General features: G+C 38.9%; 1 protein-coding gene and 2 non-coding genes across 3 annotated transcripts in view; 1 reads left to right on the top strand and 2 right to left on the bottom strand.

Moving 5' to 3' along the window:
• The window catches only part of IPMK (inositol polyphosphate multikinase), a 94,486-nt gene that overhangs the window by 63,735 nt on the left and 5,887 nt on the right, over nucleotides 1–24,864 (bottom strand). The window contains exon 2 of the mRNA XM_032137743.2: nucleotides 4,565–4,650. Coding sequence (XP_031993634.1) covers nucleotides 4,565–4,650 — 86 coding nt within the window. The remainder of the gene's footprint in view (nucleotides 1–4,564; nucleotides 4,651–24,864) is intronic.
• LOC116466218 (small nucleolar RNA U13) lies at nucleotides 5,487–5,590 on the bottom strand. Its single transcript, XR_004247455.1, has one exon. It is a non-coding gene; the product is annotated as a small nucleolar RNA U13 (small nucleolar RNA).
• On the top strand, nucleotides 10,001–10,216 carry LOC116466252 (small nucleolar RNA U3). The gene has a single exon (XR_004247472.1). It is a non-coding gene; the product is annotated as a small nucleolar RNA U3 (small nucleolar RNA).

Here is a 24,864-nt window from a genome sequence, read left to right on the forward strand (position 1 = left end):
TGTCCTTTGTAGGGACATGGATGAAACTGGAAAACATCATTCTCAGTAAACTATCACAAGGACAAAAAACCAAACACCGCATGTTCTCACTCATAGGTGGGAATTGAACAATGAGAACTCATGGACACAGGAAGGGGAACATCACACTCTGGGGACTGTTGTGGGGTGCGGGGAGTGGGGAGGGACAGCATTAGGAGATATACCTAATGCTAAATGACAAGTTAATGGGTGCAGGAAATCAACATGGCACATGGATACATATGTAACAAACCTGCACATTGTGCACATGTACCCTAAAACCTAAAGTATAAAAAAAAAAGAATGGTGAGAGAGGGCACAAGACAGGGATGCCCTCTCTCACCACTCGATTCAACATAGTGTTGGGAGTTCTGGCCAGGGCAATCAGGCAGGAGAAAGAAGTGAAAGGTATTCAGTTAGGAAATGAGGAAGTCAAATTGTCCCTGTTTGTAGATGACATGATTGTATATTTAGAAAACCCCACAGTCTCAGCCCAAAATCTTTTTTTTTTTTTTTTTTGAGACAGAGTCTCGCTGTTGCCCAGGCTGGAGTGCAGTGGCGCGATCTTGGCTCACTGCAGGTTCCCCCGGGGTTCACACCATTCTCCTGCCTCAGCCTCCCAAGTAGCTGGGACTACAGCCGCCCGCCACCTCGCCCGGCTAATTTTTTGTATTTTTAGTAGAGACGGGGTTTCACCATGTTAGCCAGGATGGTCTCGATCTCCTGACCTCGTGATCCACCCACCTCGGCCTCCCAAAGTGCTGGGATTACAGGCGTGAGCCACAGCGCCCGGCCCCAAAATCTTAAGCTAATAAGCAACTTCAGCAAAGTCTCAGGATACAAAATTAATGTGCAAAAATCACAAGCATTCCTATACACCATTAACAGACAAACAGAGAGCCAAATCATGAGTGAACTCCCATTCACAATTGCTACAAAGAGAATAAAATACCTAGGAATCCAACTTACAATGGATGTGAAGGACCTCTTCAAGGAGAACTACAAACCACCGCTCAGTGAAATAAAAGAGGACACAAACAAAGGGAAGAATATTCCATGCTCATGGATAGGAAGAATCAATATGTGAAAATAGCCATACTGCCCAAAGTAATTTATAGATTCAATGCCATCCTCATCAAGCTACAAATGACTTTCTTCACAGAATTGGAAAAAACGACTTTAAAGTTCATATGGAATCAAAAAATAACCCCCATTGCCAAGACAATCCTAAGCAAAAAGAACAAAACTGGGGCCATTATGCTACCTGACTTCAAACTATACTTCAAGGCTACAGTAACCAAAACAGCATGGTACTGGTACCAAAACAGAGATATAGACCAATGGAACAGAACAGAGGCCTCAGAAATAACACCACACATCTACAACCATTTGATCTTTGACAAACCTGACAAAAACAAGAAATGGGGAAAGGATTCCCTACTTAATAAATGGTGCTGGGAAAACTCTCTAGCCATATGTAGAAAGCTGAAACTGGATCCTTTCCTTACACCTTGTACAAAAATTAATTCAAGATGGATTAAAGACTTAAATGTTAGACCTAGAACCATAAAAACCCTAGAAGAAAACCTATGCAATACCGTTCAGGATATAGGCATTGGTAAGGACTTCATGACTAAAACACCAAAAGCAATGACAACAAAAGCCAAAATAGACAAATGGGATGTAATTAAACTGAAGAGCTTCTGCATGGCAAAAGAAACTACCATCAGAATGAACAGGCAACCTACAGAATGGGAGAAAATTTTTGCAATCTACCCATCTGACAAAGGGCTAATATCCAGAATCTACAAAGAACTCAAATAAATCTACTAGAAAAAAACAAACATCCCCATCAAAAAGTGGGCAAAGGATATGAACAGACACTTCTCAAAAGAAGACATCGAGGCAGTCAACAGACACATGAAAAAATGCTCATCAGCACTGGTCATCAGAGCAATGCAAATCAAAACTACAATGAGATACCATCTCACGCCAGTTAGAATGGCAATCATTAAAAAGTCAGGAAAAAACAGATGCTGGAAAGGATGTGGAGAAATAGAATGCTTTTACACTGTTGTTGGGAGTGTAAATTAGTTCAACCATGTGGAAGACAGTGTGGCAATTCCTCAAGGATCTAGAACTAGAATTACCATTTGACCCAGCAATCCCATTACTGGGTATATACCCAAAGGATTATAAATCATGCTGCTATAAAGACACATGCACACGTATGTTTATTGCAGCACTATTCACAATAGCAAAGACTTGGAACCAACCCAAATGTCCATCAATGATAGACTGGATTAAGAAAATGTGGCACATATACACCATGGAATACTATGCAGCCATAAAAAAGAATGAGTTCATGTCCTTTGCAGGGACATGGATGAAGCTGGAAACCATCATTCTCAGGACAGAAAACCAAACACTGCATGTTCTCACTAATAGGTGGGAACTGAACAAAGAGATCACTTGGACACAGGGGAACATCACACACTGGGGCCTATCAGGGGTTGCGGGGCTGGGGAGGGATAGCGTCATGAGAAATACCTAATGTAAATGACGAGTTGATGGGTGCAGCAAACCAACGCAGCACACGTATACTTATGTATCAAACTTGTACGTTGTGCACATGCATCCTAGAACTTAAAGTGTAATAAAAAATACAAAAAAAAGAAAAAGAGAGAGACAACCAGTAGGCTGTTGTGACAAATTTATAGTAAGTTCTATCAAGCTTTTAAGGAATAAAACTCTTAAAGAACTTTTTTTTAGATGGAGTCTCACCCTGTCCCCCAGGCTGGAGTACAGTGGTGCAATCTTGACTTACTGCAACCTCTACCTCCTGGGTTCAAATGATTTTCCTGCCTCAGTCTCCCAAGTAGCTGGGATTACAGATACGCACCACCCACAGTGGGTTAATTTTGTTTTTTTTGGTAGAGACGGGGTTTCACCATGTTGACCAGGCTGATCTTGAACTCCTGACCTCAAGCGATCCACCTGTCTTGGCCTCCCAAAGTGCTGAGATTATAGGCATGAGCCACCATACCTAAAGAACAAAACTCTTATCTGATGCAAATTCTTTAACAAAATAGATAAGAAAAGGTTCCTGGACACATTTATGAAGCTAAGTGAAACATATCAAAAGCAGATAAAGATAATATGTGAAGAAAATAATAGTTTAATTTCATTTGTGCACACAGCTAGAAAAGATCTTAAGCACTCCCAAGCAAAATCTCGCAATGCATAGTATTAAAAAATTAAAAAGACTTAAGTAGGTTTTATTCGAGAAATGAAAGGTGATAATACAGAAATCTATTTTTGTATTTTACCATATTAACAGATTAAAGAAGGAAACTCATATGATCATTTCAACAGATATCAAAAAGGCAGCTGGAAAATATTCAATATTCATTCATGCATTAAATTGTTTCTGAAAACTAGAAGGGCCAGGTGTCGTGGCTCATGCCTGTAATCACAGAACTTTGGGAGGCAGAGGCAAAGGATCTATTGAGCCCAGGAGTTCAAGACCAGCCTGGACAACTGGTGAAACCCCATCTCTACAAAAAAAAAAACTGTTTTAAAATTAGCCAGGCTTGCTGGCCTGTGCCTGTAGTTCCAGCTATTGTGGGGAGGTTGGGGTGGGGTGGGGAGATGCTGAGGTAAGAGGATAACTTGAACTTAAGTGTTTAAGACCAGCCTGGACAACACAGTGAGACCCCATCTCTACAAAAAATACAAAAATTAGCCGGGCTTCATGGCACACACCTGTAGTTCCAGCTAGTTAGGAGGCACAGGCTGAGGTGGGAGAATAGCTTGAGCCCGGGAGGCAGAGGTTGCAATGAATCGACATCATGCCACTGCACTTCAGCCTGGGCAACAGAGCCAGACCCTATCTCAAAAAAGAAAAAATCAAAATAGAAAAGATGCTATGTATCGTCCCTTTCCCATTCCACCCTTCTCCACCCAAGAGGCTGACTTGAATCAACTGCATCAGTGAGATCCCTTGCCCTCTTGCCCTTAGAAGACACAAACAAGAGAATGGAGGGTATGAGAAGAGTTGAGGTCAGTTATTTACTTTTCTAGCTCCCTCCTTAACAGGTCATGTCTTCTCATAAAGTTACCTTCCCTAGGCTCCAGGAACCACTCTCTCCACTTCAGGCCCAGGGATGGTATAACATTATGACATCTCTTACAGGTTGCCATAAGCTCTAACGCTACATTTGTAAATAGTCCCTTTATGAAACCAACAGAGCATACCACTTGTTCCTTGACAAAATGTTGCCTCACACAGAGGGTAATTTTAATTTCCTTAACCTGAGAAGAAGTTTCTACCATAAACACAGAAGAAGAATCTAAGAATTGAAATAGAATAGAAAATACCAGACTGCATCACACACAGTAAAGATAAGCACTGCTTTCCATGAAGCTTTTGTTTCCGTTACATACACACAGTGACTATGCTGTCAAATATGTCTTACTGTGAGTCACCACCAGAAAACTCTGAAAAACACTTTGAAGACAACAAAACAAATCTTACCTCACTTACCATATTATAGAATTCCAGCTCTCTTGGGCCCCTTGGAGGTGGTTGTAACTGTTTCAAAACTGTGCCATCTGGATGTTGCAGTATACCTATGGAACAAAAATCAGAAATTTTTTAATGCTTTAATAATAGTAAACCTTGCTTCATTAAATAGATTTGTTCCTGAAGTGACAGGTAAACTACTTCCATTAAACTTAAGAGTTTACTTTTACTTATTTCAGAAATTTTAACATTCAACCAACATGTTTCAGTATTTACTACAGCAAAGCACCAGAACACAAATTCCAAATATCTTCATTTTAGTGTCTCCAACCACTACCTCTTTTGGCACCCTCAGGCTTTATAATACATAGAATATACGTGTCAATTTATATAGAAATTCCTCAGTAATAGGCTTTCTATAAGATGTTATAGTTATAAGAAGCAAGTTAAAAGCAATAGCATGAATTGACCCCACTTTTAAAACCAGAAAAGAACATATGTGTTAACAGTGGCGATATATGAATTTCCTACTTGGTAATTTTTTATAAGTCTCTCTTGTCTAAAAGCAACTAAAATATTTGCTGATTCAAATGCACTGTATACAATTGTATAGATAGTACCAGGGCATCTAGCCAATGGGTAAAGTGAGGGCTGAAATCAGGCAACAAGCCTAGAGCAGGAAAGGGCACCTTTTTATAATCTGTCCATTCAAAGAGGGAGACTTTTTATAAAGTCACCATATATATACCACACTGGTCCTACCCCTATACCATGAAGACTCATTCCAAATTTATATGTTAAAATCTTAAATTTTGATGTATTGAGATTTTATAAAATCACGCTAGCTAGAATATGGCTCAAATAAACATATTTAGAATTTTGATAAAATATGCCACTTGAGTTTCCTTTTCTTTTTGCCAAGTGTTAGGAATTTTTTTCTTTCTGTCAGATAGGTAATGTGCTAACACTGTAACAAGATTGGAGTGAGGCGTATCTCACACATGAGCATGAAAACTCAATCACTGTGCTTATGAACTACAAAAGGATCTAGAATTTTTAATAATGGCAAAAATGCAGAATTCAGCCAACAGAAGCAGAAAGTCTCAAGAGATACAGAAATCAAGGTTTTTTTTTTTTAATCTTAAGACTTAGATATAGGCCAGGCATGCTGGCTCACACCTGTAATTCCAGCACTTTGGTAGTCTGTGGCTGGAAGAGTTTGAGATGAGTCTGGGTAACATAGTAGACCCTGTTTCTAGAAAACATTTAAAAAAGAAAATTAGCTGGCATGGTGGCATGTGTCTATAGTCCCAGCTACTCAGGAGAATGAGGTGGGAAGATGGCTTGAGCCCAGGAGTTTGAGGCTGCAATTAGCTATGATCAGGCCACTGCACTTCAACCTGGGCGACAGAGCAAAAGCCCCTCTCTAAAAATATTTGTTTAAAATTTTAAAAAGGCCTAGATATAGAAGGAAGGTAAACATTAATCTTTCTGTATAAGACTGGTTGGTAAACAGTCAAAAGACTTCAAAGAGTAGTCCAATATAACTAAAAATTTCTGAAGAAGAATTCTGTTCCTAAAGGTTCAGATGGAGCACAAGAAAGGCCTTTATTCCCATGGTTATAACATTTTCTGTGGGGCTTAAAATGAGTAAAGAAGCTTTGATGAATAGAATTCCAGAGGAAAATAAAAATTGAACTTTCATAAGTAAGCAGAGAACCATGACAGCTTCTCTGCCTTGGAGCAAACACCTTGGTCTAGATACAGGTGATCTTCCCATTAGACAAATACATTTTATCAGGCAAGCAGTAATCGGCCAAGCCGTAGACAACAGTGTGGGATAGCAGGATGGATTACAGACTGTAATAATCCCAACACAAAAAGAGATTGCTTCGTCCAATATGTCTCCCATATTACTCACCCTGCAACATAACCCTTCTCGTTTGAGAAGACAGAAGGTGGTAATCTCGGCATTCTCAGTAAACCAACAGTATCTGAGCCTGCAACCAAATCCCCATCCCCAGCTCAAAAACTGTCAAGATAAAAAAGGAGGCACCTTGGAATGCTGAGCCAATAACAGATACACTGAATCTGAGACTGCAGCCTAGCACTAGCTCAACTAAACTCAGTCCCTTACCCTAAACACAGGAAAGGGCATGTATTGCATGGGGGATCAAAACAAAACAAAAAATAGTACACATCACTTCCCACTGTTCTTTAAATAAAATGCCCTAGATTCAAGAAAAAATTATGACACATACTCAAAATATCAGGAAAACATGGAGCACAATCAAGAGAAAACATAATAGGAGATGACACACAGATGACCAAGTCATTGTAATTAGCAAGCAAGCATGTTAAAACAAAAAGTATAAATATGCTAAAGAAACTATAGAAAAAGATGAACGTAAATGCTAAAGAGATTAGGTATTTCAGGAGATAAACTATGAAAAAAACTCTAAAACTGAAAAGGCACAGTATCTGAAATAAAAAATTTAATTAATGGGATTTAATCAACAGATAAGCAAACACAGAAGAGCAATGAACATCCAGAAAGACCAATACAAAATATCTAAATTAAAGAAAATACAGAAAAGTATCTAAAAAGAAAAAAAATGTATAGAGCATTAGAAACCCATAAGGTAATAAATACCAAGAGTTTTTAACAAATGTATAGTTGGGGTCCCATAAAGAGAAAAGAGAATGGGCCAGAGAAAAAATTCTGGGCTTTCAAGTTTCCACCTAGGATACAGAAAGCTGGAAGAAGCATTGCTCCCACCTAAAAGCAAGAAAAAGCTAGATAATCTACAAAATCGTAACTTTTCATGAAAACATCAAAGTGTTGAGATAATAAGCAACAAACCTGAAATCTAAAGGAAGACATACACCACGAAAAAAAAAAAAAGACAAATGAGAGCACTGGCTCACGCATGGAGCGGAATGGGAAGGTGGGGTTATCTTACAAGGGGGTTAGAATAACACAGCTAAAATTTTTAATAAATAGCTAATGGCAAAGTGTAGATTCCAGTAAGGGTATAGAAGTTGCAAACACTTGCAACATTTTCTTCCAGGCTGTCAAGAAAAAGACTGGAGAGAGGCAGAAAGCCAGAAAAAGTGACCATCAGAGGTACAGGCATTAAGGAAGTGAAGCACCACTACTAAAAAAGACCCTTTTCCCCTCTGGATCAAAAGTCTTAAGTTTTTGAGGTAAGAGCAGCAAATCATGTTGTCCCCAAGAAACAGGTGACAAGCCATTGTGGATGGCAGAAGAACAAAGAAAAATATTCTCTAACCCTGGGAGGGTGAAGGAAGACAGGAAATCATATGCAGTCCTAACTTTAGAGGTCTCCTGCTGCTGGGGGTGGGAAGGAAACTCATGCAAACGATTTGCTGAAGGCACAAGGCAGTCTGACTTCTACAGGAAAGAGGGGCAGGATCCCTGAACAAGTCCCATTCCCCAAAACTTAGGATCACAGAGCCTACCTAACATTGAATCTGGGCCAAGACAATAGAGGATACCTCTGCAGCCTAGCACCAGGGTAGCTATCACTAAGTAAAAAATAATAGTAATCTACATTTGCGGGAGGGGCACGAACATAGTGAAAACCACCTCTGAGGCCTAGGTGCACAAAGAAGAAGACCTAAAGTAGACAGTTAAACAGGAATACTGAGAAAAATCCTCTGGCAAATCAGACCCACCCTAAACAAAAGATGACACTAGCAGAATTTCAAATCTGTGGTGCACTGACAGTATTTTAGTCAGCCGGGGTTTGCATAACAAAATGCCATAGACTGAGCAGCTTAAACCATAGAAATTTATTTTTCCATATTTCTGAAGGCTTGAAGTCCCAGACCAAGGTGCTGGGAGATTTGGTTCCTAGTATGGACCCTCTTAGCTTGTAGAAGGTCACCTTCTCACTGTGTTCTCATATGGCAGACAGCTAACTCTCTAGTGCCTTTTCTTATAATGATACATTCTGTTGGTTTAAGACTTAACCCTTATGACCTCATTTAACCTTAATTACCTCCATAAAGGTGCAATCTCCAAATATGGTTACATTTACAGGGGAGGGGGGCTTCAACATATGAATTTTAAAGGACACAAACACTCATTCCATAACAGAAACCAACTATAACAACAATACTTACATTTATCTCAACTCCTCATTAGACTGGTTCAAATCACCAACATTACCAGTCAAGCAGAAGAAGTATATTCATTTCACTAACAAATACTGTTGGCTTCAGTTTGCTACAGTCCTACACATGATGCCCACCAGAATTTAATAAAAATTACAACAGATAAAAAAGCAAGGAAAATAATACCATCAAGAGATACAGCAAAATACAGACCAGTATCAGAAATGACAGTGATGTTAAAATAATCAGGGGAACTTAACCACAATTAATATGTTAAAGCTGTAATAGAAAAAGTACACAACATGGATGAAAAGACATCACGAGGTAAGGAGATCGAGATCATCCTGGCTAACACGGTGAAACCCCGTCTCCACTAAAAATATATAAAAAAATTAGCCGGGCGTTGTGGCGGATGCCTGTAGTCCCAGCTACTCGGGAGGCTGAGGCAGGAGAATGGCGTGAACCGGGGCGGCGGGGGTTGCAGTGAGTCGAGATGGCGCCACTGCACTCCAGCCTGGGCGACAGAGCGAGTCTCCATCTCAAAAAAAAAAAAAAAAGAAAAGTGCGTCCATCAGAGAGAAACTTTAAGAGCTTAATGGAAATAGTAGAAATAAAATACATGGTATAACAGAGATGAAGAAAGCTTTCTATAGGCTCATCACTATACTCAAATCAACCAAGGAGAAAATCAGTAAATTTGGTGTCAGGTAAATAGAAATTATACAAATTGAAACACAAAGGGAGAAAAAATAAAAATGAAGGAGAAATCAGAAGAAAGCATCCCAGATCTATAGAATAATATCAAACAGTCTATGATAACTATCTGATATGGTTTGGTTCTGTATGCCCACCCAGATCTCATGTTGAATTGTAATCCCCTGTGTTGTGGGAGGGACTTGGGAGGTGACTGGATCATGGGGGCAAATATCCCCCTTGCTGTTCTCATGATAGTGAGTTCTCATAAGATCTGGTAGTTTGAAAGTGTGTAGCACTTCCCCCTTCTCTCTCTCTCTCTCCCTCCTACTCTGCCATGTAAAGAAGGTGCTTGCCTTCCACCATGATTGAAAGTTTCCTGAGGCCTCCCCGCCATGCCTCCTCTACAGTCAGTGGGACTGAGTCAATTAAACCTCTTTTCTTCATAAATTACGTCTCAGGTAGTTCTTTATAGCAGTGTGAAAATGAACTAATACACTATCCTAGGAAAAAAATCAGAGAAAGGCACACCCATGTTGATTATAACATTATTTACAATAGCTGAGAAGTGGAAGCAACTTCTATGTCCACTGACAAATTAAAGGGTTAAAAAAAGTGGTATATAAGACTATACTTTCAGGGATCATTTCTATAGTATGTTACTAGAGAAGTTTCTCTGAACGTGTAGAGCACCGAAAGCCACAAGGAGGAGATGTAGCATTCTCTTCTGAGCGTGAAGCCGGCTTCTGGCGTTGCTCGGGTGCAACTGCCGTCAGCCATTGATGACCGTTCTTCTCTCCGGCTTGGAGAGTAAGAGGGAGAGAACGCAGTCTGAGTGGTTAAAAAAAAAAAAAAAAAGTGGTATAGGCATACAATAGAATGTCATTCATTATTTTGTATGTATACATGCATATGCATTGCATGTATGGATATACATTGTATATGTATACAATAGAATGTCACTGCCTTTAAAAAAAAGAAAATTCTGTCTTATGCTAAAGCATGGATGAAACTTAAAGACATTATGCTAAGTGAAATAAGCCAGTGTAACAAAAAGATAAATACTACATCATTACACTTATATGAGATATTTAAAGCAGTTAAATTCTTATAAAACAGAAAATAGAATGATAGCTGCCAGGGACCAGGAGAAGGGAGAAAAGAGGAGTTGTTGTTCAGTGGGCATGAGTTTTAAAAGATGAAAAAGTAGGCTAGACAATAGTGGCTCGTGCCTACAATCCCAGCACTTTGGGAGGCCGAGGCAGCCGGATCACGAGGTCAGGAGTTCAAAACCATCCTGGCCTTCATGGTGGAACCCCGTCTCTACTAAAAGCACAAAAATTAGTCAGGGGTGGTAGCACATGCCTGTAATCCCAACTACTCGGGAGGCTGGGGTAGGACAATCACTTGAACCCAGGAGGCGGAGGCTGCAGTGAGCTGAGATCATGCCACTGCACTCCAGCCTGGGTGACAGAGCAAGACTCAGTCTCAAAAAAAAAAAAAAAAAGAAGATGAAAAAGTCCCAGAGATATGTTGCACATCAATGTGCATGTAATTAAGAATACTATACATTTAAAAATGGCCAAGATGGCAAACTGTATGTGTTTTTTAACAAAATTAAAAATGTTATATATTCAGGATTACAAATATTCAAAATAAATGCACGCTAAAATTTCTCTCTGCAGAAGGCACTTTCTAAATATTTGTTTTTTTGATACATAACTGTACATATTTATGTGTGTGCACATATATGTATTTTGATATGTGCTTACAATGTGTAATGATCAAATAAGGGCAATCAGCGTATCCATCACTTCAAACACATAATTTATTTGTGTCGGGAACATATCAAATATTCTCTTCTAGCTATTTTGAAATACACATTTTTATGAACTATAATCACCCTATCATGCTATTAAACACTAGAACTTATTCCTTCTAAGTGTATTTTTGCACCCGTTAAACAACCTCTCTTCATTCCTCCCAACAACCTTTCCCAGCTTCTGGCAACCATCATCCTACTCTCTACCACCATGAGATCAATGTTTTTAGCTCCCTCATCTGAATGAGATCATGTGTTATTTGTCTTTCCATGCCTGGTTTATTTCACTTCATATAATGAGCTCCAATTCCATCCACGTTGCTGCAAATGACAGGATTTCATTCTTTTCTATGGCTGAATAATATTCCATTATGAATCACATTTTCTTTTTATCCATCTGTTGTGGACACGTAGGTTGATTCTACATCTTGGCTATTGTGAATAGAGCTACAATAAACATGCGAGTACAGATATCTCTTCAACATACTGATTTCTTTTGGATATATATTCACAAGTGGGAATGCTGGATCATATGGTAGATTTATTTTTAGTTTTTTGAGGAACTTCCATACTATTTCCCAAAGTGGCCATACTAATTTACATACCTAACAACTGTGTAGTAGTGTTCTCTTTCTCCACATCCTTGCCAGCATCTGCTATTCTTTTACTGTTTTAAAAAAATGTATATGTTGTTGTTGTTTTTGAGATAGGGTCTCACTCTGTAACACAGGCTGGAGTGCAGTGGCACAATCATAGCTCACTGCAGCCTCCAATCTCTGGGTTCAAGCAATCCTCCCACCCCAGCCTCCCAGGGCTGGGATTATAAGCATAAGCCACCATGCTCAGTTTGACGTTTTAATAATAGCCATTTTAACTAGCATGAGATAATATCTCATTGTTTTTTAGATTTGCTTTTCTCTTATGATTAGTGATGTTGAGCAGTTTTTCATACCCCAACTGGTCATTTGTATGTCCACTTTTGAGAGATGTCTATTCAGATTCTTTGCCCAGTTTTAATTGGATTATTTTTGCTGTTGAGTTGGTTGAGTTCTTTATGCATTCTGCTTATTAATCTGTTCTCACATGGATAGTCTGCAAATATTTTCTCCCATTCTATAGGCTGTCACTCTGTTGATTGTTTCCTTTGTAGTGCATAAGCTTTTTGGCTTGATGGAACCCCATTTGTATGTTTGCTTTTGTTGCCTGTCCTTCTGAGGTCTTGCCCAGAAAATCTTTGCCCAGACCATTGTCCCAAAGAATTTCTTCAGTATTTTATTCTAGTAGTTTCATGTTTTACATCCAATCCAATCAAACACATAGTTTTTTTATATATGGTAAGGGATAGAGATCTAGTTTCATTTTTCTGCTTATGGATATCCAGTTTTCCCACCCCATTTATTGAAGACACCATCCCTTCCCCAATGTATGTACTCAACATACAAAGGCTTGGCACCTTTGCCAAAAATCAGTTGGCTGGAAACGTGTGAATTTCTTTCCAGGTTCGCTATTATGTTCCATTAGACTATGTGTCTGTTTTCATGTCAGTGCCATAGTGTTTTGGATATTAGAGCTATGTGGTAAATTTTGAAGCCAGGTAGTATGATGCCTCCAGCTAAATTCTTTTTGCTCAGGATTTCTTTGGGTATTTGAGGTCTTTTGTGGTTCCATACAAATTTAGGACTTTTTTCTATTTCTCTGATGAATGTCTTTGGTGATTTGATAGGGATTACATCGACTCTGTAGACTGCTTTGGGTAGTACGAACATTTTAATATTAATTCTTCCAATCCATGAACATATCTTTTCATATTGTGTGTCTTCTTCAATTCTTTCAGCAGTGTTTTATAGTTTTTATTGTAAAGATATTTCACTTTTTTGGTTAAATTTTTTCCTAGGGTTTTTGTTGTTGTTAACTATTGTAAATGAGATTGCTTTTTTAGTTTCTTTTTTCAGATTGTTCACTGCCGATGTATAGAAATGCAGATTTTTGTATGTTGACTTTGTATCTTGCAGCCTTGCTGAATTCCTTCATCAGCTCTAACAGTATTTTGGTGGAGTCTTTAGATTTTTATAAATATAAAATCATGTTGTCTGCAAACAAGTATAATTTGACTTCTTCCTTTCTTATTTCCTTCTCTAGACTAGTTGCTCTAAGACTTCCACTCCTACGTCAAATAGGAGTGGTGAAAAGGAGCATCCTTGTCTTCGTCTAAGATCTCCGAAGAAGGGCTTCACTTTTTCCCAATTCAGTATTATATTAGATGTGAGTTTTCACAAATGGCCTTTATTGTTCTGAAGTACGTTCCTTCTATACACAGTTCGGTGAGAATTTTTATCAGGAAGTGATGTTGAATTTTATCAAATCTTTTTCAGCATCTATTGAAATAATTATACAATTTCTGTTCTTTATTCTGTGAATGTGATGTATCATGTTTCTTGACTTGCCATAGTATGTCAAACCATCCTTAGAGACTTTTCGTCTATTTCACTTCTACTAATTTTGGTTTTGGTTTGTTCTTGCTCTAACTCCTTAAGATGCATCATTAGGTTATTTGAAGTCTTTCTACATTCTGACATCAGTGTTTATTGCTATAAACTTCCCTCAAAGAACTGCTTTTCTTGCATCCCATGTGTTGGGATGCTGTTTCCATTGTCATTTGTCTGAAGGAATTTTATAATTTATTTTCCTAATTGACTCCATTCATTGTTCAGGAGCATGTTGTTTAATTCCCATAAATTTGTACCATTTCCATCATTCCTTCTATTATTGGTTTCTGGGTTTATTCTGTGTGGTCAGAAAGGATAGTTGATATTATTTTTTAAAATTTGTTAAGACTTGCTTTGGGACCTAACATATGATTTATCCTGGAGAATGCCCCATGTGCTGTTGAAAAAAATGTGTATTCTGCAACTGTTTACTGCAATATTCTGTAAATGTCTGCTGGGTCCATTTGGCTTACAGTCCAATTTAACTCTGAAGACTGCGGATTTTTCTATCTGGATCATGTGTCCATTGCCAAAAGTGGGCTGTTGAAGTCTCCTACTATTATTCTATTACAGTCAATTTCTCCCTTTAGGTCCATTAATATGTTTTATATACTTGGGTGCTCCAGTGTTGAGTACATACACATTTACAATTGCTATATCCTCTTGCCGTACTACTGACTCCTTCACCATTATGTAACAAATGGCCTCCTTTGTCCTCTGTAACACTGTTGACAAAGTTTATTTTATCTGATACAACCATAGCTACTCCAGCTCTCTTTTGGTTTGCATTTGCATGGAATCTTTCCATCCCTTTACTTTCAATCTGTGCATGTCTCTAAAGGTAAAGTGAGTTTCTTGCACCATATAGTTGGGTCTTGTTTTATTATCCAGTCAGCAACTCTATGTCTTTTAATTGGGGAATTTAATACACTTACACTCAAGGTATGATAGGTAAGGGTTTACTACTGCCATTTTGTTAGTTGTTTTGTGGTTGTTTTATAGATATTTTCTTACTTTTTTCCACTTACTGTCTTCCTTTGTAGTTAAGGATTTTTTTCTAGTAGTATGTTTTGATTCTATGCCATTTATTTTTAGTGTCTCTCTTACAGTTTTTGGTTTGTGGTTACAAGGCTTATAAAAAACATCTTGTAGGTACAACAGGTTATTTTAAACTGATAACAACTCAACGTGGACTGTCAAGTATCAAAAACAAACCCTATACTTTAACACCATATCACCCCCTGTACTTTGACTTTCATGTTTCAATTTATACCTTTTTATATTGCCTCTTAACCAATTGTGGAGTTATTAAGAGTTTTGTCTTTTAGTCTTCATCTTTAAGATATAAGTTGTTTTACTTACCATAATTACAGTATTAAGAGTATTCTGAATTTGACTTTTTTTTTTTTTTTTTTTAAGGTTTTCTTTTAGGCTCAGGGGTCCATGTGCATGTTTGTTCTGTAGGTAAATTGTATGTCATGAAAGTTTGGTGTACAGATTATTTCATCACACAGATAATAAGCATAATACCAACTAGTTAAGTTGTTCTACTTTTATCCAAGAGTTTTCTTTCTTTTTTTTTTTTGAGATGGAGTCACCTTCTGTCACCCAGGCTGCAGTGTAACGGTGCGATCTCGGCTCACTGCAACCTCCGCCTTCCGGGTTCAAGTGATTCTCCTGCCTCAGCTGCCTGTATAGCTGGGATTACAGGGCACCCATCACCCGCCTGGGTAATTTTTGTATTTTTAGTAGAGATGGGGTTTCACCGTGTTGGCCAGGCTGGTCGCAAACTCCTGACCTCAGGTGATCCACCCACCTCAGCCTCCCAAAGTGCTAAGATTACAGGCATGAGCCACTGTGCCCGGACTTATCCATGAGTTTTTTAACTTCAGATGTTTTCTTGTTACATCTTAGCATCTATTTCCTTCAGACTGAAGAACTCTAGCAGTCTGATATGGTTTGGCTGTGTCCCCGCCCAAATCTTACCTTGAATTGTAGTAATCCTCATATGTCAAGGGCAAAGCCAGGTGGAGATAATTAAATCATGGGGGTGGATTCCCCCATACTGTTCTTTTGGTAGTGAATAAGTCTCTGATAGTTTTATAAATGGAAGTTCCACTGCACAAGCTGTCTTGCGTGCCGCTATGTAAGATATGACTTTGCTCCTCATTCACCTTCTGCCATGATTGTAAGGCCTCCCGAGCCATGTGGAACTGTGAGTCAATTAAATCTCCTTCCTTTATAAATTATCCAGTGTCAGGTATGTCTTTATTAGCAGCGTGAGAACAGACTGATACACAGTTCTTGTAAAACAGGTCTGGCATTGATGAACTCCCTCAACTTTTGTTTGTCTGGAAATGTCTTTATCCTTCCTTTGTGTTTGAAAAATAGCTTTACTGGGCCAGGCACAGTAGCTCAAGCCTGTAATCCTAGCACTTTGGGAGGAGGAGGCAGGCAGACTGACTGAGCTCAGGAGTTTCAGGAGTTCGAGACCAGCCTGGGCAACACAGTGAAACCCTGTCTCTACTAAAATACAAAAAATTAGCTGGACATGGCGGCATGCACCTGTAGTCCCACCTACTCGGGAGGCTGAGGCAGGAGAATACTTGAACCCAGGATGTGGAGGCTGCAGTGAGCCATCACACCACTGCACTCCAGCCTTAGCGACACAGTAAGACTCCATCTCCAAAAAAGAAAAAAGAAAAAAATAGCTTTACTGGGTACAATATTCTTGGTGGACAATTTCCCTTCCTCTCTCCCTCCCTCCCTTCCTTTGAATATAGCATTCCAGTCTCTCCTGGCCTTCAGGGTTTCTGCTGAGGAATCCACTGAAAGCCATACTGGGGCTCCATTGACTGAGATATGTTTCCTTTCTCTTGATGTTTTGAGTATTTTTTCTTTGTCTTTGATTTTTGCTAATTTGATTATAATGTGCCTTGGGGAATTCCGTCTCTAGGTTGAATTTGAATGGTAATCTCTGAGCTTCCTTTACCTAGATGTTGTCATCTTCCCTCAGATTTTGGAAATTTTCAGCCATTATTTCCTTAAATATACCTTCTAGGCCTTTTTCACTCTCATCTCCTTTAAAAATTCCAATTATCGGCCGGGCACGGTGGCTCACGCTTGTAATCCCAGCACTCTGGGAGGCCGAGGCGGGCGGATCACGAGGTCAGGAGATCGAGACCACGGTGAAACCCCGTTTCTACTAAAAATACAAAAAATTAGCTGGGTGTGGTGGCGGGCGCCTGTAGTCCCAGCTACTCGGAGAGGCTGAGGCAGGAGAATGGCGTGAACCCGGGAGGTGGAGCTTGCAGTGAGCCGAGATTGCACCACTGCACTCCAGCCTGGGCAACAGAGTGAGACTCCGTCTCAAAAAAAAAAAAAAAAAAAAATTTAATTATCAGAGGTTGCTTCCCTTATTGATGTCTCCTAATTCTTGCAGGCCCTCTTCCTTCTTTATTCTTTTCTTTTTGCTCCTCTGTTTAGGTAACTTCATAGCTTCTACCCTCAAGCTCAGTAATTCTTTCCTCTGTTTGATCAAGTTTGCTGTCGAAACTTTCTAATGAGTTTTTCCATTCAGTTATGGTACTCTTCATTTATAGGATCTCTCTCTTTTTTAAAAAATCACTTCTATTTTTTGTCAAAGTTCTCATTTTGTTTATGGAGTGTTTTCCAAATTTCATTTAGATTTCTATCCATATTTTGTGATTCCCTGAACTTCTTCAAAAAAAAATTCTAAATTCTCTTTCAAAAACCTTGTAGATCTTCAATTCTTCTAGTTCATTACTGGAGTTGAATTGGTTTCTTTTAGTGGTATACTTTGTTGGATTTTCACAATCCTTGCATCTTTATGTTGATGCCTGCACATTTGAAGAGACAGTTACCTCTTCTAGTTTTTGCAGGTGTCCTTTATTGGTGTCAGACCTTTACGTTTTAGTATCAGAACTTAAACATGGCTTGTTGTTTCTTCCTGTTCAGTGGATGACTTATAGTAAGTACTGGAACTAAAACCCTGCACTAGAACTAATTCATTGCCCTGTCATTGTTTCCTATTCTGGGGGAAGACATAGTGAACATCAAAGCATAAATGCTGTTGCAGGATGAAATCACTGCCCTGCCATTGTTTCCCACTCTAGGGAAGACTTACAGTGAGCACCAAAGCTTAAACACTGACACAGAACTACATTGCGGCCCTACCACTGTTTCCCAAACTGGGGAAAACTTAAGTGGGCACTGGAACTTAATCATGGCTGTTAGTTGTTTCTATCCAGGGAAGGTTCCATGCAAGCACCTGGGCTTTGTGGAAAGCCTGGGATTCAGGCTGTCCCACAGACTGTCCCCCTACAGCTGTATGGCATCAGCCAGTCTCTTCAACACGGTTTCCCACTGAGTAGCCACAAAGATCCACACACCTGTCACTGCAATCACTGACCCACTTTTGTTCCCAATACACTCCAGTTGGTTCAGCCCTTCTGGCATTTCCAGTGGTTCCTGTGACATGGAGCTGGAGTGGGCTTTCCATGAAGATTCCCAGACCAGTGAGAAAATCAAACATCTACCTCCAATTCTCTCCTCTCACCTCAGAAACCACGGGTCTAGGGAAATTTTCTGTGAGTGGTGTTATGCCAGTTTGGGGGAGGGGGTGGTGACACAGTCTGAAATGATTTCTCTTATCAGTCAAGGTTTCTCTCAGGTCTGTGGATACAGGGGATTTCTCTGATTCTCCCCTGGGCTCTGGTGTATTCAGGCTGGTGCTCGTCTTTGAATGGTTTCTAATTGTATTTTTATGAAAGCAGTGATGCTAGGGGGATCTTCTATTCTGCCATCTTGATGATATCACCCTCTAGGTAATTTATATTTCTTTTTTTTTTCTTTTTTGTAAATTTCTCCTGGAATTTTCTATGATAAACCTATATTGGCCAGGTGTGGTGGCTCACACCTATAATCCCAACACTTTGGAAAGCTGAGACAGTGTTCCGGGAAGTCAGAGACCCCAAATGGAGGGACCGGCTGAAGCCACAGCAGAAGAACACAAATTGTGAAGATTTCATGGACATTTATTAGTTCCCCAAATTAATACTTTTATAATTTCTTATGCCTGTCTTTACTGCAATCTCTGAACAGAAATTGTGAAGATTTCATGGACATTTATCACTTCCCCAATCAATACTCTTATAATTTCCCATGCCTGTCTTTACTTTAATCTCTTAATCCTGTCATCTTCATAAGGTGAGGATTTATGTCGCCTCAGGACCCTGTGATGATTGCGTTATCTGCACAAATTATTTGTAAAGCATGTGTGTTTGAACATTATGAAATCTGGCCACCTTGAAAAGAACAGGATAACAGCAATTTTCAGGGAACAGGGGAGATAACAATAAGGTCTGACTGCCTGTGGGGCCAGGCAGAACAGAGTCATATTTGTCTTCTTACAGAAAGCGAATAGGAGAAATAGCACTGAATTCTTTTCTCAGCAAGGAATACCCCTGGGAAAGGAATGCATTTCCAGGGAGAGGTCTCTAAAATGGCCCTCTGGAGTGTCTGTCTTATGCAGTTGAAGATAAGGGATGAAATATGCGCTGGTCTCCTGCAGCGCCCTCAGGCTTGCTAGGATTAGGAAATTCCAGCCTGGCAAATTCTAGTCAGACCGGTTGTCTGCTCTTGAACCCTGTTTCCTGTTAAGATGTTTATCAAGACAATGCATGCCCAGTGGGACATGGAACCTCATCAGTAATTCTAATTGCGCCCTGGCCTTGTGATCTTGCTCTGCCCTTCTGCCCTTGTAATCTTTTATTGCCCCTTGAAGCATGCGATCTTTGTGATTTAGTCCCTGTTCATACCCCCCTCCCCTTTTGAAATCCCTAATAAAAATTTGCTGGTTTTGCGGTTCGGGGGGCATCACGGAATCTGCCGACACGTGATGTCACCCCCAGAGGCCCAGCTGTAAAATTTCTCTCTTTGTACTCTTTCTCTTTATTTGTCAGACCGGCTGACACTTAGGGAAAATAGAAAAGAACCTACATTGAAATATTGGGGGCTGGTTCCCCTGACAGGCAAGAGGAAAACTTGAGCCAAGGAGTTCAAGACCAGCCTCGGCAACATAGTGAGATCCCGTCTCTACAAAAAATAAACGAAAATTAGCCACGCATGTTGGCACATGCCTATGGTCTCAGCTACTTAAGGGGCTGAGATGGGAGGATCACTTGAGCCCAGGAGGTTGAGGCTGCTGGTAAGCCATGATCACACCACCACACTCTGGTCTGAGTGTAAAAGACCCTGCTTCTAAAAACAAACAGAATAAAACAAACGAAAATAACATATTTGCTTTTATTATTAGAAAAGAAAACCTGTGATCTAAGAAAGTATATACATTACATACATACTAAGAGAATTATAGATTCTGTTTAATCTCAATTAAACACAGGGTATTTCAACAGCCAGGCCCGGTGGCTCACACCTGTAATCCCAGCACTTTGGGACTCCAAGGCGGGTTGATCGCCTGAGGTCAGGAGTTCAAGACAAGCCTGGCCAACATGGTGAAACCCTGTCTCTACTAAAAACACAAAGATTAGCTGGGCGTGGTGGCACGTGCCTGTAGTCCCAGCCACTCAGGAGGCTGAGGTATGAGAATCTCTTGAACTTGGGAGCACAGGTTGCAGTGAGCTGAGATTACACCACTGCACTCCAGCCTGGGCAATGGAGCAAGACTCTGTCTCAAAAACAAAAATAAATAAATAAAATAAAGTAATAAGATAAAGAACATTTTTAAAATGTGAGAAAGGGACTGAGAAAATATTTGACAAGGCAATGGCTGAAATGTTCTAAAAGTATTAAGAAACATAAAAATGTACAGCCAAGATGCTCAGAGAATCCGAAACAGACTGAAAAATATCAAATCCCTAGACACTTTTTAAAGACACAAATGAGTTAAAAAGAATGGAAAAGATATATCATGCAATTATTGCTCATAAGAACGTCTGATATAGTAATATTATATATCAGACTACATAGTATTAGAGACAGCAGCCTACAAGAAACAGAACATTAAACATAGAGAGACATTTCATAACAATAAAAAGGTCAGTTCATTAAGATGATATAAAAATCCTAAATATGTGTGTACTAAATTATTTGGTGGTTCAAAATACATGAAGCAAAAACTGACAGAACTGAAAGGACAGACAAATCCACAAAGGACAAATCCACAATTACTTTCTCAATAATTGATAAAACAAATAGAATAGGCCGGGCGTGGTGGCTCACACCTGTAATCCCAGGACTTTGGGAGGCTGAAGCGGGCAGATCACAAGGTCAGGAGTTCAAGACCAGCCTGGCCAACATGGTGAAACCCCCATCTCTACTAAAAATACAAAAATTAGTTGGGCATGGTGGTGCGTGCCTATAATCCCAGCTACTTGGGAGGCTGAGGCAAGAGAATTGCTTGAACCCAGGAGGTGGAAGTTGCAGTAAGCCAAGACTACACCACTGTGCTCCAGCCTGGCGACAGAGTGAGACTCCATCTCAAAAAAAAAAAAAAAAAAAAAATAGAATATTAGTAATGATATATAAAACTTGAACAGCAACAAACAAGTTGACCAAACTGACACCTGCAGAATGAATGCTATATCCAACAGAATATACATTCTTTTAATATATAAATGGAGCATTTACCAAGATTGACTATTTGCTGGACCATAAAACAAGTCTAAAATCTAACAAGATTGGAATCACACAGAATATTCACATAGGGAATATTCTCTGACCACAGTGGAAGTAACAATAAGATATTTGAGAAAATACCAAATAGTCGGAAAGTAAACAACACCCTTCTAATTATTAATGGATCAAAATTCACAATGAAAATTAGAAAGAATTTTTAATATAAATTATAATAAAAACTCAACCTATATCAAAATTTGTGAAATGCAGCTAATATATTGCTTAGTACTTAAAGGGAAATGGGCAGTTTTAAATGCTTGAATGAGAAGAAAAACGAAGTCTCCAATTTAAGATGTCAGAAAAAAGAAAATATTAATTCCAAATAAATAGAAAGATAGGAATGAAAAATCAAAGAAATAAGAAATGGACAATGAAGAAAAATCAATGCAATTTTAAAAAGTGGTTCTTTTAGATTGTTCCAGGAAAATAAGTTGGTTTAAATATTTCAAAATGAATAAACATACTGATGTTTTGGGGAGACAGAGTTCTCACTGAGGAAGAAGGGAGATGTAAATACAGAATGGAGGGAGGCAAAAAAGAACTTTGTGGTGTTGAATTTAAATTATAGGTATGGGGATTAACTCAAATGTTTAATAATATGAAATACATTTCTTAGTCCAGTCTGTGAATGGACAAACAGCAACCACACCCAAGGAACCATGAGCACACCTAGTGGCCAGACCATAGTTTCTAAATACCATTTACCCCTAAAGGAACAAGGGTTTCTTGAAGAAAAATGGCTCATTTCAGGGCTGAGACAGGGAAAACACAAAAGGAATGTGGAATATCTTTTTATGCCAGAAAGTTAAAAAATGCTTTAAAAGAAAAAACAGGAAATATCAAAAAGACACAGGAGCCAGCTTGAAGTTCCCATTGCTCAAATCTGAGACAACCATAACATCAAGCAGCAACAATAATGGATAATATCTATCCACTGAAATTTGAAAAAATCCACCTTAATAATGAATGAATGAATGAATGAATGAATGAGGAGGGAAATCTATTCCTTAACATAGAATGCCAACTAATAAATGTAATAGGAATGAGGGCTGGGCAGAATGGCTCACGCCTATAATGTCAGCACTTTGACAGTCTGAGGTGGGTGGATCACATGAGCTCAGGAGTTCAAGACCAGCCTGGCCAGCATGGTAAAATCCCATCTCTACATGGAAAAAAAAAAAAAAAATTAGCCAGGCATGATGGCGCATGCCTATAGTCCCAGCTACTCAGGAGGCTTCGGTGGGAGGATCACTTGAGCCTGGCAGGCGGAGGTTGCAGTGAGCCATGACTGCACCACTGCACTTGAGCCTGGGTAACAGAGCAAGAACCTGTCTCAAAAAACAAAAACAAATGTAACAGGAATGATAGTTAGAATATTACTATTTTGCAATTATCATAGTACTATGTGAGTCTGTCAAATATTATCAATCAAGGTAAAGTTTCATGAGGAACAGAATATCTAACAGTCTCAAAATATCCCTCTCAAATTACTTAACGGCAAAAATGATAACTTTCATGTGGAAAAACCTGGCAGAAATCACTTAACCAGGTGATCAAAGTTACATCACCAATAATGCAACTGACATCCTATGTCTTATGATATGCTTTGAGGACATGACATAGTCATATAATATTCTTACCAAAAACGCATAATCTGAATATAATCATGACAAAACAATTAGACAAACTGAATTTAAAGGACATTCTAAAATGTCGTACACCTATACTCTTCAAAAATTTCATGGCTATGAGAGATACAGAAAGAAGAAAGAAGTGCTCCCAGTAACAGGAAACTAAAGAATCATAACAACGAAATGCAATGTGTGATCCTGGATGAAGGAAAGTGCTGTAAATGATATTATTGGAATAATGGCAAAAGCCAAATGCTAAATACTCTGAATTCTGTAATTTTACTATGGTTAGGTGAGAAAATTGTCTTATTTTTATGCAATATACACAATTATTTAGGGAAAAGGGGTCATGATGTCTAAAATTTATTCTTAAATGTTTATACACAATCATCATATACAGAGAGTAATAAAGCATATGTGGCAAAATTAATATTAACAATTGATAAATCCAGATGAATGGTATACATTAGTTCACTGTACTATTCGGGCATATTTTTAATAAATTTAAATTTTTTTCAAAAAAAACTTACGGCAGTACAATTTACAGTAAAATCAAATACTTAAGGAAAAAGCCCAGTAAACAATGTGTAAGACCTGTACACTGAAAACTACGACTCACTGAGAGAAATTAAAGGACTAAATAGAGAGATATACCATGTTCAAGTATTGGAAGACTCAATATTGTAAAGAAATCGATTCTCACCAAAGCTATCTACAGATTCAAGGCAATGCCAAATAAAATCTCATCCTGTTTCTGGGGAAAAGTAATGAGTTGATTTAAAATCTGTATGTAAATGCAAAGGACCAGAAAAAGCCAAGACAATCTTGAAATAGTAAGCGGGATGCATGAAGACTTATTATAAGATAACTTGAATCAAGATCGTGAAGTAGGATAAACAAGCCCATGAAAATAAAAGGCCAAAAGCAAATCCAGGAAATTGATTGAATATGCACAGCTGAGCTATAAAAAAAAAAAAAAAAAGAGGAGGAATTCTATGAACTGATACATATGAATTTCTAGGATACAGTCTTAACTCTTAAAAACCATGTGAAAAACAGTATATACAGCATACTAGCTTTTGTATCAGAAAGAAAGGGAAATAAAACTTCCATAGATCTATTTAATTCTGTAAAAAGAAACTCAAAAAGGGTAAATCAGAAAACAATGAAATTGATTACCTACAAGAGATGCTGAGGAGTGGATGGGGTGGAGTGATAAGGGAGTGACATTTTTTATTATACTTTTCTGTAAAGTTTGCGAAAAGGGAGAAAAAGAAATAACAACCAAAAACAAAAAAACCCAATCCAACTAACTTTTGTTTGTTTGTTTTTTTAGACAGTCTCGCTCTGTCACCCAGGCTGGAGTGCAGTGGCACAGTCTCGGCTCACTGCAACCTCCACTCCCAGGTTCAAGTGATTCTCCTGCCTCAGCCTCCTGAGTAGCTGGGACTATAGGCACCACCAACACAACCGGCTAATTTTTACATTTCTTGTAGAGACAGGGTTTTGCCATGTTGGCCAGGCTGGTCTCAACCTCCTGGCCTCAAGTGATCCGCCTGCCTTGGCCTCCCAAAGTGCTGGGATTACAGGCATGAGCCACCGTGCCCAGCCCCAAGTAATTTTTGAACACTGTTTATACCCTCAGTATAAGAAAATCTCATCCTGAATTCATGAGTTGACGTCCTTTGTAGTGACATGGATGAAGCTGGAAACCATCATTTTGAACAAACTATCGCAAGGACAGAAAACCAAACACCACATGTTCTCACTCATAGGTGGGAACTGAACAATGAGAACACTTGGACACAGGGCGGGGAGGGAACATCACAC

The sequence above is a fragment of the Hylobates moloch genome, unplaced genomic scaffold, assembly GCF_009828535.3.
Source record: "Hylobates moloch isolate HMO894 unplaced genomic scaffold, HMol_V3 SCAFFOLD_3, whole genome shotgun sequence".
Classification (NCBI taxonomy): domain Eukaryota; kingdom Metazoa; phylum Chordata; class Mammalia; order Primates; family Hylobatidae; genus Hylobates; species Hylobates moloch.